The sequence below is a fragment of the Drosophila hydei genome, unplaced genomic scaffold (assembly GCF_003285905.1).
Source record: "Drosophila hydei strain 15085-1641.00,03,60 unplaced genomic scaffold, DhydRS2 tig00008119-arrow-pilon, whole genome shotgun sequence".
NCBI classification, from domain to species: domain Eukaryota; kingdom Metazoa; phylum Arthropoda; class Insecta; order Diptera; family Drosophilidae; genus Drosophila; species Drosophila hydei.
In genome coordinates this window covers 8,551,733-8,566,288 of record NW_022045830.1, presented here as the reverse complement: position 1 = coordinate 8,566,288, position 14,556 = coordinate 8,551,733, and the positions used below count along the sequence as shown (strand labels likewise).

General features: G+C 42.3%; 1 protein-coding gene across 2 annotated transcripts; it reads right to left on the bottom strand.

Annotated features, from left to right (window-relative positions):
- Window positions 1–1,868: 1,868 nt before the first annotated feature.
- Window positions 1,869–9,546, bottom strand: LOC111598793. Of its 2 annotated transcripts, none has more exons than XM_023314212.2 (5): window positions 8,677–9,546; window positions 8,317–8,582; window positions 5,757–5,804; window positions 4,546–4,935; window positions 1,869–4,503 (listed from the first exon to the last, which is right to left on the bottom strand). In XM_023314212.2, the coding sequence occupies exons 2-5, from the start codon at window positions 8,390–8,392 to the stop codon at window positions 4,028–4,030; spliced, it is 990 nt and encodes a 329-aa protein (XP_023169980.1). In that variant the 5' UTR covers window positions 8,393–8,582; window positions 8,677–9,546; the 3' UTR covers window positions 1,869–4,027. The 2 variants fall into 2 exon arrangements, with proteins under 2 accessions (XP_023169980.1, XP_023169988.1); XM_023314220.2 differs by having other exon boundaries at window positions 1,869–4,476.
- Window positions 9,547–14,556: the final 5,010 nt, after the last annotated feature.

Genomic DNA, 14,556 nt, shown 5'->3' with positions numbered 1-14,556 from the left:
TGTTGTTTGCGCTCTGTGTGTACGTGTTGTGCTACCGACATTTGAATAACTTTTTTGTTGTATTTCTTGGATTCTATATACGATTTCTCGCATATGCAAATGGTATTGTTTTGTGTATTGGTTACATTGACTTGTGCTGCGTGTATACGTTTGTATTTTGCTAAAAACAAATACAAAGTTTACAGCATTGACAAGTGCAATTAAGAATTCAATTATGAATTCACTCACATACATAGCATTCGAAGCCAATTACAGTAGACATTCGACTTCGGGTACTTTAACTAAATGAGAACATCAGCATCAAATTCAATATCTTCTTAACAAAATCAACAGCAGCTGCTGGCTGACAATCCACAAAGATTACATACTATTCGCTGCAAATACCGGGCGAACCTTGCTCTGGGTCGTATACGTATGCGTAATGTGACACTCGCTTCATTCCACTTGAATCAATCAATTGTCTTTCAATTTCATTGGATTTTTTACTAAAATACACACATATATACACTTATATATTTATACGAAGGGTATAATATATATATATAAGTATAAATATGTATGCATATGTCTGTATACGTCCAATTTCATTGAATTTCATACTAAAATAGACATATCGATACATTTATATATATACGAAACCGATAATATATATATATATGTATAAATATGTCTATATAATCTGTGACTATACGTATACGGAATGCCGCACTCGCAAAATAAACTTCCCCAAATATTGGTTCGCTTAATTCCACTCAAATCTTTTAGTTGTCTTTACATTTCATTTGCCTTTTCTAAAACACACACATACATATATATATATATAATATATGTATGACTACACCTGCAGATATATCAGGTGGCTCATCTTTCTCAGTTCAACTTTGTTGCATATTGGCAGAGATACAAATGATAAATTTTGGCGTTTCAAAAAAGATTGGAACGTGTACAAGTGATCTACAAAAAATTTACATTTATCTAAAATCATTTTTGCTTTTTTTTTTTTTTTGTTCATTTTTGGCGTGTTCAATAAAGGTTATAAAATATGCTTGGCAATAAATAAAGACCGGAGGACTAAAGTACATTTGTTATGTACGTGTACAAATACATACATATATTGGTATCCAAATACTATATATGTAAAATCCGACTTTGGACCTGCTCAATAAACGGTTGTCCCTTAGTCATGGAGTTCTTGTGCGATGCTTGCGGCTACTTTAAGATGTCTTAATCTCTACAGTACAGTTGCCACAAAAAACTCCCGATTGGACGTGCCGATCAATTTCTATATCAAGTTGGGGACATCGGTATCGCCCTCGATATCGACACCGATGTCAATTACGATTTAATTACATTTGCCAATTACTGGCCAAATGCAAGTCAATGGAAAATCGTATTAAATTTTTAATATGATTTAACTTCATTCTTTATATCCGTGATTGTCGAAGTTGGTTTTTTGTTGACTTTTATCATCATTTTTGTTTTGTTTATTGATTCTTTTGGAATTCGAGTTATCCATAAATTGATGAATCGATGCAATTTTTTGTCGTTTCCTTTTCCTGCTACGCATCGCTTGACTTTCACACTCAATTTCACATCGCTCGCACTTCAGACTACAAGATTATGCTGACGATAAGCTCGAACTACTACCATTTGTCTATAAGCACATCGCTCAGCTATTTCCACTTTGTACTACTACATAATATAGATACTTTTCTAAACAATTTAAAGCCAACATTCAATGCGCTCTAATTTAACGTCTAAACGACAATTGCTTAAGTCTTTTAGTCTACATTATTTGGGGATTTTCTTTTTTTTCTTTTTTGCCTTTTTTTCTTTTACAATATTTTCTTTTTCTTTTACATTCATATAACATTTATATATATAGATTTTGTTTCTTTTCTTTTTTTTTGGGTACAAATATACCAATCTCTCTGTGTATTGAGATGTTGTGTGACTAAAGCTTCTGTTACCTTTGCAAGCACTTGGCTTAGGTTTTTGTTTCTTTGTTTTTTGTTTGTGTCGCTGTAGGCTCTGGCTGTGTTTAGCGGCCTTTATCGACTCTTTGCATACATTAAAAGATATAAGGCTAGGTAAATAATCAGCAATAATTATGGGGCGTTCTTTGAGAGAGCAAGAGAGCGAGAGAGAGACAGAGAGAGTGAGAGAATGAGAGTGAGAGAGAGGTAAGATTTTTCTGGTTACCCGTATTATCAAAATTTTTATCTGAATTTTTTTCTTTTCATTTTCAACAATATGAAAACCTGCGCTAAAACTTTGTTTCATTTCATTTTTTCTATGTAAATATATTGGCTTTCAACAAATTTTCCTTTTTTTTTATATTTTCTGTCCATAAAGACACAATTATCCTAACTTTAGATTTCTTAACGTTCTCGTTCAAGGTTTCCGTAGCGGCGTTTTCTGTGCACTTGTGCACAAAAATGTTCAAAATTTGCAAAATTTCTTTTTTCTTTTTGAATACACTTTGTTCGACCCTTAAAGGTTGAAGTGTTTGTTGTTGACAATTACCCTAGTGTGAACTTTAATGGTGAATAATTCAGGAATTTTCTTTCGACCGATCGTATCCATCAATGTTTTTGAATGTATGTATAAATATATTCATAGCCACATAAACTTGTTCACCAGAGTTTTGTGTGGATATGAGCATATTTTCTTATCGTTACCCTGCGAAGATAATTGATTCAAGCCGGAGATACACTAATCACTATGCAACGAGGATAACAAGTTTGTGTGTTCTAACATATTTCCAGAAAATTGTATTTTCAACAGCAATCAGAATGGCTTTACACCGGAGACGTAGATAGGGTTAAGTATAAGGTTAGATAATATTTGTATACATAGATATATATTTGTATTTGTAGACCAATATATACAAGCAATATGTATATCTGTTTTGCTAATTTGATTTGTTTATTTTATAAACATTACTTTATCAGTACGGGTGGGCTGTTGTTAATTTCAGTTTCTATAAACTGGCCTGGTTGGTGTGCTTGGGGTATTCATATGCCTATGAATTATTACTAGGATTAATTTTGTATATTTCAATAACCTGGTTTTCCTTTTGCTTGTTGTTAGTTGCGTTACCTTCTATAGCATAACCAATGGGCTCTCTATAGATAGTAGAATATAAAAATGCTCTAGGTAATCATACTATATTCTACTCAATTACAAATAACTTTCACTTTCGATGAGCTTAAAACTGCATAAAAATATCAAAATAACGCAGCGCGACCTTGGGTAGGAGAGGTCGTCTGCTGAGTAGGAAACTCTCTATAAAACTCATAAAAATATTCTAGGGGCTTTGATTTCCACAACTTGCTCGGAGCCATTCGCTTTTGCAAGAAATTGTTGCATACTCTAAGGCGCCGCGCAACACATTAAACTCTTGCACTAGCTGACTGGGTGTTGCTAGGTAACAGCATGAGTGCGGATTAGCTTTGCGAACGGACACGCACGCACCCACGTGTACACACGAACACCCTCAGTCTCACACAGCGGGAAATTGATAGTCATCTCTGGCATTAATTCAATGTGTTGCGTTAGCAAGCTGCAGCTGTAGGTTCTAATTGGCTGCTGCTCGCTAATTGGAGTGTAGCAACAATAACCCAAACTCAATTAACAGAAACACGCAGATGCTGCTTACACACACAAGCAGATGGATGCACCGTGGTGCGTAACGCAGCCTGACATTACCCATACGCACACATGTCCTGTGCATCTATCTGCCTGTGTGTGCGCTGGCTTGGATAGAGATGTGCATGCAACTGTATATTCATACGTACATACATAACTATATTCAGACATATATAGTTATATACATACGTACATATAAACAGTTCTGTCAATCGGTGCGACAAGCAATGGGAAATTCTTGGCCGAGGTAATTCTATGAAAGCGTTAGCCACTAAAGTTCTCCGACTACTACTCGAGGTGACACAGGCGTAGAGATGGATGATGTGGAGTAGCGTATGAAGGGTCGGAGCGCGGCTGATTGACTAGGTATATAGACTTAAAATATAAAATCGCCACAGTCCATGGCATAGTCAAAATCCTCGCCGCCCAAATCGTCGACGCCCGAGGAATGAAAATCAAAACCGCCAATGTCTGTGTGGTAGATGGCGCCGCTGCACGAGTTCTCAACGAGATTCGTGCAGTGCGTTGTTGGTAGTGCGTGTAGTGTGAATGTGTCCTCGCATTGCGACCAGGTGAGGCCGCCGCTCCAAACGCCGTTGGGCAGCGTGGCCCAACCCCAACCATGTCCCCAGGGCAAAGCGCAGGCCAGCGATGCCTTTGAGTCCGCCTTCTTGCTCAATATGGCAACGGCCGCATCGCTTTTGATCAATGGATTCTGATTGTGGAGCATCCGCTCTGTGGTCAGCGCCGCTGAGGAGCTGCGGTGATGGCGACTGGTCTTGTGGGCCACCGATTTTCGCTGTTTCACCTCAGAGTTGGTGGGCGCTGTGGTTGGCAATATATCGTCGTGCGCTTAAGGATAATATGGGCATGCTGTAGGATCATAATACTTACGTCTTATCCGCACCAATGGACGACGCAACACATTCATCAGTTGTGGCTTATCCACGACCAGTTCGATTTGCGGCGGTGGCGGCAATGTTTTGGTAATGGCTTCAATCCAATCGCCTACCTCTTGCTCAGACTTGGCCAGCATCCAATAGACCTTGGACCGCTTGCGCCGCGAGCCGAGCGCAATTAGCTGCGACACGCTGACGCCATTGGGCAATGGCGGACGACGTGGCACCTGTCCAGTCCAATGAGCAATGGCTAGCATCTCGGGAGCCTCCTTGACCAAAACCTTGCCGGATGGTGCCGAGCGTCCCGGCTCTGTAAACCAGGCCATGGTGGAGTCATCATACAGTATAACCCATTCCTCCGACCACCGATTCCACAGCATTTGTTCTACAAATTAATGACGACGGAATATTTGTTGTATGTTATATGTTCGTGAATAACCTTGAAAATGGATTGGCTAATTGAGTCTGTGACATTAATAGAAAGTGACAGAAAAGGATATTTATTAACCCAACCGAGAGGCAAGTGCAGCATGTTGTCGTGCCTCCCACATGCACTCTGAATGCATTGTCAGAGCCAATTTTATTTGTTGTGATTGGAGACTTTTCCAGGAATATGTGTGCTGTGCGTGCTTCGCGTGAAACTCAATTACTCAGTGTCTGAATGGTTTAGTGCACGCGTCAGGATAATTGGATCAGCTTTCATTTAACTGTGAAAACTGTTGTCCATGGCCGGGCAGGGCAGTGTTTGTATATCATATATTTTATTTATAGAGATAAACAATTGTGTTTGCAGTTGGCTGTCATTGGATAATTCAAACTAAATAATTATGTTCACATTTCATTCGACCCAACAGATAGACACAATTCACACCGTCGTCCGTCGGTGGACTGCAGAAAAGCTGATCTATAACTTAACTGCGTCTAAACTGGCATCGTCAAAGAGCAGTTCGAGTTCTGAGAAATACAAATAATTGCATCGAGCACCGCTGAGTGCGTCAGCAAATATTTTCTCAATTATTTCTAAGCCGCTTAAAGGCATATCCTTCCAGAGCACACCCGCTGCTGCCTGCCTCGCTTATCTGGCACAACAATAGCGCTACAGGTAGTGCGTAATATTTGAGCTTTTAATTGGAATTTGCATAACAATGCCAACAATGGCCAGCAGCAATGGACAACAACAACAACTAGAATGCAATTATTACTCACTTTTATAGCGTAGAAGGTAGCCGCCTTTGATTTGCTTGCCCGCACTCTCTGCAAATGGAATAAAGAAAAAAACAGGAAATATTTTTAATAAAAATGGAATTCAGGCTAAATTAAGCTAGTTTAGAACGTATCTCAACCAGTGACCGTTGCAGCCAGCTACGGTTGGTTGTTTAATTGAAAATGTCATTGCCAATGTCAGTCCACGCTGACCTTTGGCATTGGCATTGCTACTGCACTCTAATCTGGCTGAAACCCAAGTTGCTCTGACAAAAGGACCACAATGCAGAACATCCTACATTGTGTGTGTGTGTGTGGGAGTGGGCGTGGGCGTGGGCGTGGCAGTGTCGAGCAATAAGAGCATTAAGGCACACTAAATAACAGAGTGCAGAACACTGATAAACACGAAATTCCAATTTCCATCATTCTCGTATTGTGAGCAGCACACAAAGCCGCCCACCTGCCACCAGCCTCTGCCTCTGCCTCTGCCAGCTACAGAAACCCTTTCATGTACATGCATTAGCACTCGTCCCTCTAATTAGTGAAGTTTATTAAAGCCCACGCATGCACTAATTGACAAGCTCGTGAAACTTGAACCATTGCCAGAGCGAACTAATTATCGTCATGATGATGATGGATCGGCTATCGGAGTGCTCCGTATTCAATGTCACAGAAAAATGCTGCATTCACAGAAAAAACTCACATCTACCGAATGCAGCCCAGCGAATTTACATGCTGTGCGCATATCGTGTGAAAGTCAATTATTCAGTGTCTGAGTGGATTACTGCAGACGTAAGGATAATTGGATCAACGCTCATTTTAATGGAAAACTGTTGTTGCAACGGTGTGAAAGTTTTATACATGGATTCAAATGGAACCGGAATGCATATTGTATGATGTGCACGGAGGGCACACAGTGCCTACGTTTAGTATTCGTATTCGTATTCATTCCTTTCCATGCCAATTAGCAGCCTTTATGAACTGCAAATGGAAAGCGAACCACTACAATGGCTGTGTGGGTGTCTGTGCATTGCTAGATGAATATGATTAACCATCGAACGGTTGGTGGTTGGCTTTCCTGCTGATAGCTTGTCAATGCAAAGTGCTGACACTGCAGTTGAAAAGGACTCAAGGCTTGGCTGCCCGTTTCTTGGCAACTGCTATGCTTGAGCTAAGCCCAAACGAAATGCAGACGTTGTGGGATATGGTACACACACACACACACACACACACATATATATATATATATGCATATCTATATGCCTCATATGCATGCACACTTATAGCGGGGCAAGTGTCGGCTGCAAGAGATATAGAGCGAGCGAAGTGGTGCTGGGGCCGGGAGAACTAGGTCGCCGAAGGACACTGGGCGGCCTGGGCCAGCAGTGAAGCAGACAGTCAACTGACAAAGGACACACCGGACAACGGACATCATGTGTGCCACTTCAGTGCACGCATACAACCGCATTCATATTTCACAACCCACATGCCCATCTAAAGTGACAAAGCAACTGAAATTGCAAGTGGCTGCAACAGACGACGACAAGGACGCAGGCTCAGACGACACACGGCAGCAAAATCAACTTGTACATAATTGTTGGAGCCAACTGTGGGGCGAGAGCGTGGGCGATGGCGAGCCGTGGGCGGTGGCGAGCCGTGGGCGGTGGCCAGGCATGGGTGCTGGCCAGGCGTGGGCGGGCGGGCCAAGCGTTGCAGTTGCTATATACTTGCATGATTTATGCATGTGAATGCTTTCAACCCACCGACAACGCCTATGTCAGCGCCAGCAGCGCCAGTCAAGTTGGCTGCCTGGTGGATTCATTTAACTTGCAGTAACACATAAGTGCAGCAGTGGGTTGGTGGCTGGGGGTGGCCACTGGGTGGTGCAGCCTGATTGTTTTCTGTGTATGCGTGTGGGTGCCTATGTGTGTGGGCGTGTGTGTGTGTGTGTGTGTGTGTGTGTATGCGCTGGCGCTGTTTTAATGATTTAATGCAGTTTATGTGCTTGGGCCAATGGGCGTGGCATTGCCACTGGCGCTGATTGCAGCATAATATCTGCGCTGCTGAGTTCCACTTAATAAGGCGGGGCACAAGTGGGCGTATGTACTTACATATGTCCATAATGAGCAGGTCAACAATGGGACCGCAGCGACAGATAGAGAAGCGGAAGCAGAGAGCTAAGCCCAGCGAGAGATATACATTGCAAACAGCGAGAGAGTGGGAGAGCCACACACATAGAGAGTAAGAGAGACAGAGAGAGCGACAGAGAGAGAAGGAGATAGATAGATAGAGTGGCACACGAGCTCACGCACACCCACACGCATAGTGCTGTGCGTCTGTGTGCGACTTCATTGAGGAAAATTGTTGCCAGGTCCACGCCGAGCAGCCAGCGAGATTTTTGCAAAAACGAGTTCAAGGGTTTGCTCGGAAATGAGGACAGGTCGCAGCGCAACTGTTAAGCGCTCACACGCAGATCTAGCCCACACACACATTGAGATCTGGGGCTGGGGCTGGGGCTGAGGCTGTGGCTGTGGCTTTAGCTTGGGCTAACCCATTAACTTACCCAAGTCATGCATTTGTTGAGATGCTATCGAGGACTCCTCACTTCTCGGCTTCACCTTTTTGCACATGGAAAACATGTTGATTGGCTTGATGGTTTATCTGTAGTTAGTGTGGCGGTGATTGGGTATCTTTTATTGGCTGTGATTAGATTGGCAGCTTCGTTAGTGGTTAATTGATAAAAGTAACTGTTAAAGCGATGATAATGGAAAGTCGATGTGGCGCAACGTTTACTTCATTAGCACTTCAAGTGGACTCCGGCCCGGTTTTCTATAAAATGAAATACAAAGAAGTGATGTCAGCAACATACGCACACACACAAGCACACACACAAGCACACACACACACACACATAGATACGTACTTAGACAATGAGAGAGCCGTTTCGAGTATCCTCCAGTTGCTGGGAAGAGCATAGAAAAAACGCGCGTTTTCCGTTGTGAAAGTTACAACACACTTACAGGCACGTCAATATACACATACAAATAGACAGACACACACAAAATAAGACACAGAAACACATAAGAGCACGCGAATGTGTTTGGATGGTGTTGACGTTGCTTTCACTTTCGTTTCGCCGTTCAGTTCTCCTAGTTGCTGATGTTGTTGCTATTGCTGTTGTTGATGTTGTTTTGTCGAAAGTGCCAGCAACGCCTTGTTTGGGCCCGATGTTGTTGGCCCTGTGTCTGGTTTCAATACGCTGGTGATGATTGAATGGGTCCTGCCCCAGCCACTAATTAAATTTCCAGTTGTGGTTTCTTCTGCACTTATTTCTGGCCTACTCTCCGGGCGTCCGGTTGTTGAGCTGGTCCGGCACTCCGCCCACGCATGCACCGTGATTGGCTATGCGTCTCAGTTGTAGGCCGTCAATAAAATTGCACTCGCAGTCTGAAACAGAATGCGTCGTTGCAGCACTCACACACACGCACTACTATTCAGAGTCTGAGCTGTTGTTGCTGCTCTTCATTAATTGAACTGTTGTTGTTGCTCTTCATTAACTTCTCTCTGAATATGGATGGACTGTGCGGTTTCGTCTGTGACCACAATGTCTGCTTCTGCTTCTACTGCTGCTGCTGCTGCTGCTGCTGCTGCTGCTTCTGCTTCTTCTGCTGCTGCTGCTGCTGCTGCTGCTTCCTCCCTGGAGCTGGTTGCCTGCTGTAAACTCTGGCTGGGCTTCCTCCGCTATCGCACTGCTGTCTGGTTGAACGGTCGAAACTCGACTAACAGACGCTGCTCGGCGCGAGTCGCAGGTAAACTCTGTCTGAATGCGGCGGCAGCAGCAGCAGCAGCCGAGTCCTTGCCGAATCGCTCACGAAGCGGTGCTGAAAGCACTCGTTTGAGGACTAGGACAACACAAACATGTACAGACGCACGCTGGGAGCGGGACGGCTTTTGCTGCTGCTGCTGCTGCTGTGCTGCTTCTTCTGCTGCTGCTGCTGTGTTGCTGCTGTGCTGCTGCTGTGCTGCTGCTCGTGTCCTTCAACGTCCTACAGCAACAACACATTGCGCTGCGTCGAAAGGCCGACTCCACTGGCGGCAAAACGGCCCGCCAAACAGATGACAGCAGACAACAGTTAGCATCCCAACAGCCGAGCGACCCAGCAGCAGCGCACCAGAGCACCAGAGCAGCAGAGCAGCCGAGAAGAAGAGCAGAAGAGCAGAACGCAACTGCTGCGTCACTTTCACTCATCCTAGTTCTCACTTTCGATGGAGCTGAAGCCTTACGCTTGTTGTTGCTTTGCTCTCTCTCTGTCTCTCAGTACCTATCTCGTTCTCTCCGTAGCTCGCTCGTTCCTTCTCTCTCGCTGTCTCTCCCTCTCACTTTCTCCTTCGATGCTTAACTGGCGCTCTCCTGTGTTAGTAGGTTATATGCACACATAGCTGTGTACATAATGTATGTGGATATTCGTACTTGCAGTTGTCGTCGTCCTCCTCAAGCGCCCTGCCCCATGTCTTCATGTTGTCGTCGCCATCGTCTGTCACCGTTGTCTTTCACTTTCGGTGTTCATGTTTTTTGGGCAAAATACAAGTGCGAATCGGGGTCGGAGGCGCTGTGGGCGGCGTGGTGTATCTGGAGTCGGAGCTGGCATCTGGTATCGGGTTGGGTCGCTATCGCATCTATTGTTTGCACCACCACCACTGGCAGCATCTGCTCGGAGTCCGTTTTTCTCAGTGATAATCGGTAATAATGCGTTGTGTCACTATTCAAATGAACGTCCAGTGAATAAACAGCTTCTGGCACTGCCGAGGCACTTTATTCACGGAGCCAACGTGACACTCTTATTTGCCCACGATTATATGAGTAGTTGAACATGCTCGATTCAAATTATATACATCACGAATTAGAATTATTATACGTTTATCATGGCCAAAACAAAATATTCCCTCTTAATATTCATTTGAACTGTAAATGGAAATCGTTTGCTGTCGAGAAGGTCTAAACTTTTCAATTGAATTTTATGATTATCCAAATTTTGATTATTTCAAAGCTCAACATTTGTAGCTGCATGACACCCACACACACATACACACCCACACACACACACACCCACATGCATGAGCTCTGCTAACTGCGCAATTTACGCAGCGGCTGCGCTTGGGCTGCATTTTGAGCTTTGCCAAGGGAAATGAATTAGTGAAAAACTTTTGTTCTGAATGGACTTTCTTAATGAAATTTTCAGGTCGTTATAATGACATTCAAATGCTTATATTCCCCATATCATAGTCTCCTTTATTTGAAGTGTTTTATTTTTCAATTAGAGTCGCAGGGGATGAGGTAGAAATGTGGTTTTTTTATGGCATTCAAATTACGAGTAAAGAGAAAGGAGGCAAATAATCGATTATGATCGATAATAAGGAAGTGAGGAATTATCGATGGAGTTCAAAAATATATTTATATATTCAGCTGTAATCATGAAAATAATGATGTATTCCAAATTTCAAGTCTCTAGAACTTATTGCGCTTAAATTATAACTGAATTTGACACGCCCATAGTGGGCGTAGGTACAAAGTATCTTCGTCGCTCTGTACTAGATTTCAACAGTAAATTATGTGCCCAATGTTGTCTGTTTGCCACGACTTCAATGGGCTTCGATATATTTACTATATATGTATATATGTATATATATATATATATATATATGTTTATAAATATATATATATATATATATATTTATATTTAATGGTGAATTGCATATAGACCAAATCTGAAGTCTCTAGGATCTTCAATAAAGCGTTTCTCTTATACCCGATATGCCACGCCCCAAATGTTTGAATTGCGAACATTTTATGAGTTTTTAAGACGCGGATGGCAACGAGGATGCCAAATTTCGCTTCTTTAGTTTCAATAGCTGCGTAAAGGTTTGCGTTCATACGGTCAGCAGCGCGGACGGACGGACAGCAAGACGGATATGAACGAGTATAAACATAAATGGAAGATAAAGTGAACTTAAGTATATTCAACTTTTAAGTTTAAGACATAATTAGGTTATGTTTAAATCGACTTTTGAAGCTTGCTTGAAAAATTAAAAATGTGTGTTGTCTAATAAGCAGAAGAAGGCTGAGTTAAATATATGCCTGATCTATGAAACTAAACACGTAGACAGACAGCAATGTTGCATTACGAAAAGCCAGAGTACACAGCTATGCATAAGGAATCTTACAGCACTTTCTCTTCATCACCTGTGCGTTTTCATCATGCCGATGAAACTTCTTGTTCTTAACAATGATGCCCTAAAACCCCATGCGCCACTTTAAGCTAACACTTCAATGCTACTTAGAAGAGTTGCCTTATGTTTTACTTCAGAAAGCCACAAGGAATATGAATGTCAAGTGCAGCAAACTTGTGGTTTTTGGAGTGACACCTGTCCAGGTGTTGAGTAGCTCAAGGTGTGGTTAACACGAAATCTCACTGTCAAGAGCAGCAAATTTGCAAATGTAATGTTTGCCCACACCCGATACACCTGACCAGGTGACATTTCTGGTGGGCGTACATATCAGTGTCAACAGCAGTAAATGCGCAAATTGAATATTGCTTTTAAGTGCTCCCTGCTTGGGCTTAACATTACAAACGTGAGCCTGCATAAATATCAAAAACCATTGAAATTCACGATTCAATTCTATCAGCATGTTGCAATTCTATAAAAAGTAAATGCATTATTACATCAATTCATAGTTTTTTTGCTATACCCTGAACTCATTTCAAATAGAAGCAAAAGGTGTCTATATATTCTTGACAAGGACGATGAGTTGAGTCCACCTGGCCATACCTGTTTATCTATCTGTCAGTCAGTGAACGCAACAGTATCATAAGCCACAAATACTAGAGATCAATATATACTGAATTTTTTTTACCTTATCGATAAAGATCGATAATTTGTTTTGGTTTTTTAAGCGAAACTTAAATAGGGATTTCAACTTTAGTGGGTAGGTTCCAGTGATAACTAATTCGAATTTTGTATATCTAAAAATACGTTTTTAATGTCTACACCTGCATATTATTACAATCTAAATTTCATTAGCAAAGTCCATTCAGAACAAAAGTTTTTCACTAATTCATTTCCCTTGACAAAGCTCAAAATGCAGCCCAAGCGCAGCCGCTGCATAAACTGCGCAGTTAGCAGAGCGCATGCATGTGTGGGTGTGTATGTGTGTGGGTGTACTCGTTGTCTTGTATATATAAAGCAGAAGCAGAGAATAATTGAAAAGCAAGCTGAAGACTTTAGGCTATCTCTTAGTCGGACACTTCCGTCTAGAGCACTAGCAAACTGGGCTTTAGGACAGCAATCAAATGTGTAGCAAATATGGCCAATATATATACATATATATACATATAACTGTCTCATATTATGACACCATTACTTACCCACTTTCTATGTGAATACACTCTATTTAAAGAGTAAACATCTGTGAAAGTATGCTGCAAATCTTTTTGATCGCCGAACGTGTCACAAGTGAGCCACAGCAGCAGCAGCTTCAACGCTTCTGTTCATTTTCGAGCTGTCAGCAGTTGCTGTGTTTGCACTCGCATATCGTTCTGTTTCAACAAGCTTCAGTTGCTGTGTACCTGGTATTACGATTGAACGGCTACAAAAATATTCTGACCCCTTTGAGTTCGTTGGCCGGAAATTGTCTTTCGCTGACGCAGCCGGATTTCGCGAAATTCAACTTGCATATTGACTGTCAACAAAGTTGGCCTACTTCATTGGCCACGCCCATCTCGCACGTTACAATTGTGCATGTATGTGTCTGACACAGTTTAAAAGATTAGCCTAGACATTTTGATTATTAAATATTATATTGCTTGAATTATTTGGTATTTGATGTTTAGCTTTCCGAGGTAATGCACTGCGAAAATATTTCTTATATTCTGAATCAATTAAAAATACGAATGCAGTACAAAGTATATATAGCTTCAAGTCGGACACTTCCACTTTCTGAATTGTCTTATACAGAGCTAAGACGCTCACCGCAATTAAGGCTCGAGACTTGAATCTCCACAAGTGGACTTGAGTCAGTTGCAAATAGACCTATAAATTGAGTTAACTACTTCAGTGGAATCACAGTCAACATTCACATTATGCATTTCAAGGTCATGCTGCCCTTACTGGCACTCACATGGCCAGCACACCCACAGGTGCTCTCGTGTAGTTAGATTCACAAAGGAGCAATTAGTTTATGCTAGATGAAATTATACGAGCCAAACGCAATCTAGGCAGCATCCTGTTTGTGGCTATACGATATGTGAGCTGCTCTGCCTGGGTTCATATATTGGAATGCTAATTATAGCTACTCATTTAGCAGAAATTAATTGTGCTGGACTGAGACGGCAGGCTCCGTGCAACCCGATTCAAGGACAGCGAAAATTAACCGTGAGAGAGCAAACATTTTACCAAAGGAGATTGCATTACAGCGCTGTAACAAAATTACAAAATAAACAGTAGAGCAGTAGAGCAGCAGAGCAGTGGCGCTATGGAGCAGTGGAGCAGTGGAGCAGTGGCGCAATAGAGGCTCTGCAGGTGGCAAAGCGCTGCGCAATAAAATCGCATTCGTGTTTGCCATGACTACCTATGTATCTATTGACCGTAAGCCTCTTAGTGAACGGCAGAGCTCCCCTAATTGGTGCACCTATTGAATTATATGCACGCGTTGGCAATAGCAACAGCTGCAGGCGGCAGCAAGGGGTGCCCAAAGCAAAGAAAACAGCGCATTTATGGACTCGAACGGGCGGATCTGTCAATCAAC

What these genes read in the sequence shown, in the direction of transcription:
- LOC111598793 (XM_023314212.2), bottom strand. Translation starts at nt 8,392, where the DNA reads ATGTTTTCCATGTGCAAAAAGGTGAAGCCGAGAAGTGAGGAGTCCTCG. An exon ending in TCAACAAATGCATGACTTGG is followed by an intron (nt 5,805 to 8,316) that starts GTAAGTTAATGG and finishes TTCCATTTGCAG; the next exon opens with AGAGTGCGGGCAAGCAAATC. An exon ending in TCCATTGGTGCGGATAAGAC is followed by an intron (nt 4,504 to 4,545) that starts GTAAGTATTATG and finishes ATTATCCTTAAG; the next exon opens with CGCACGACGATATATTGCCA.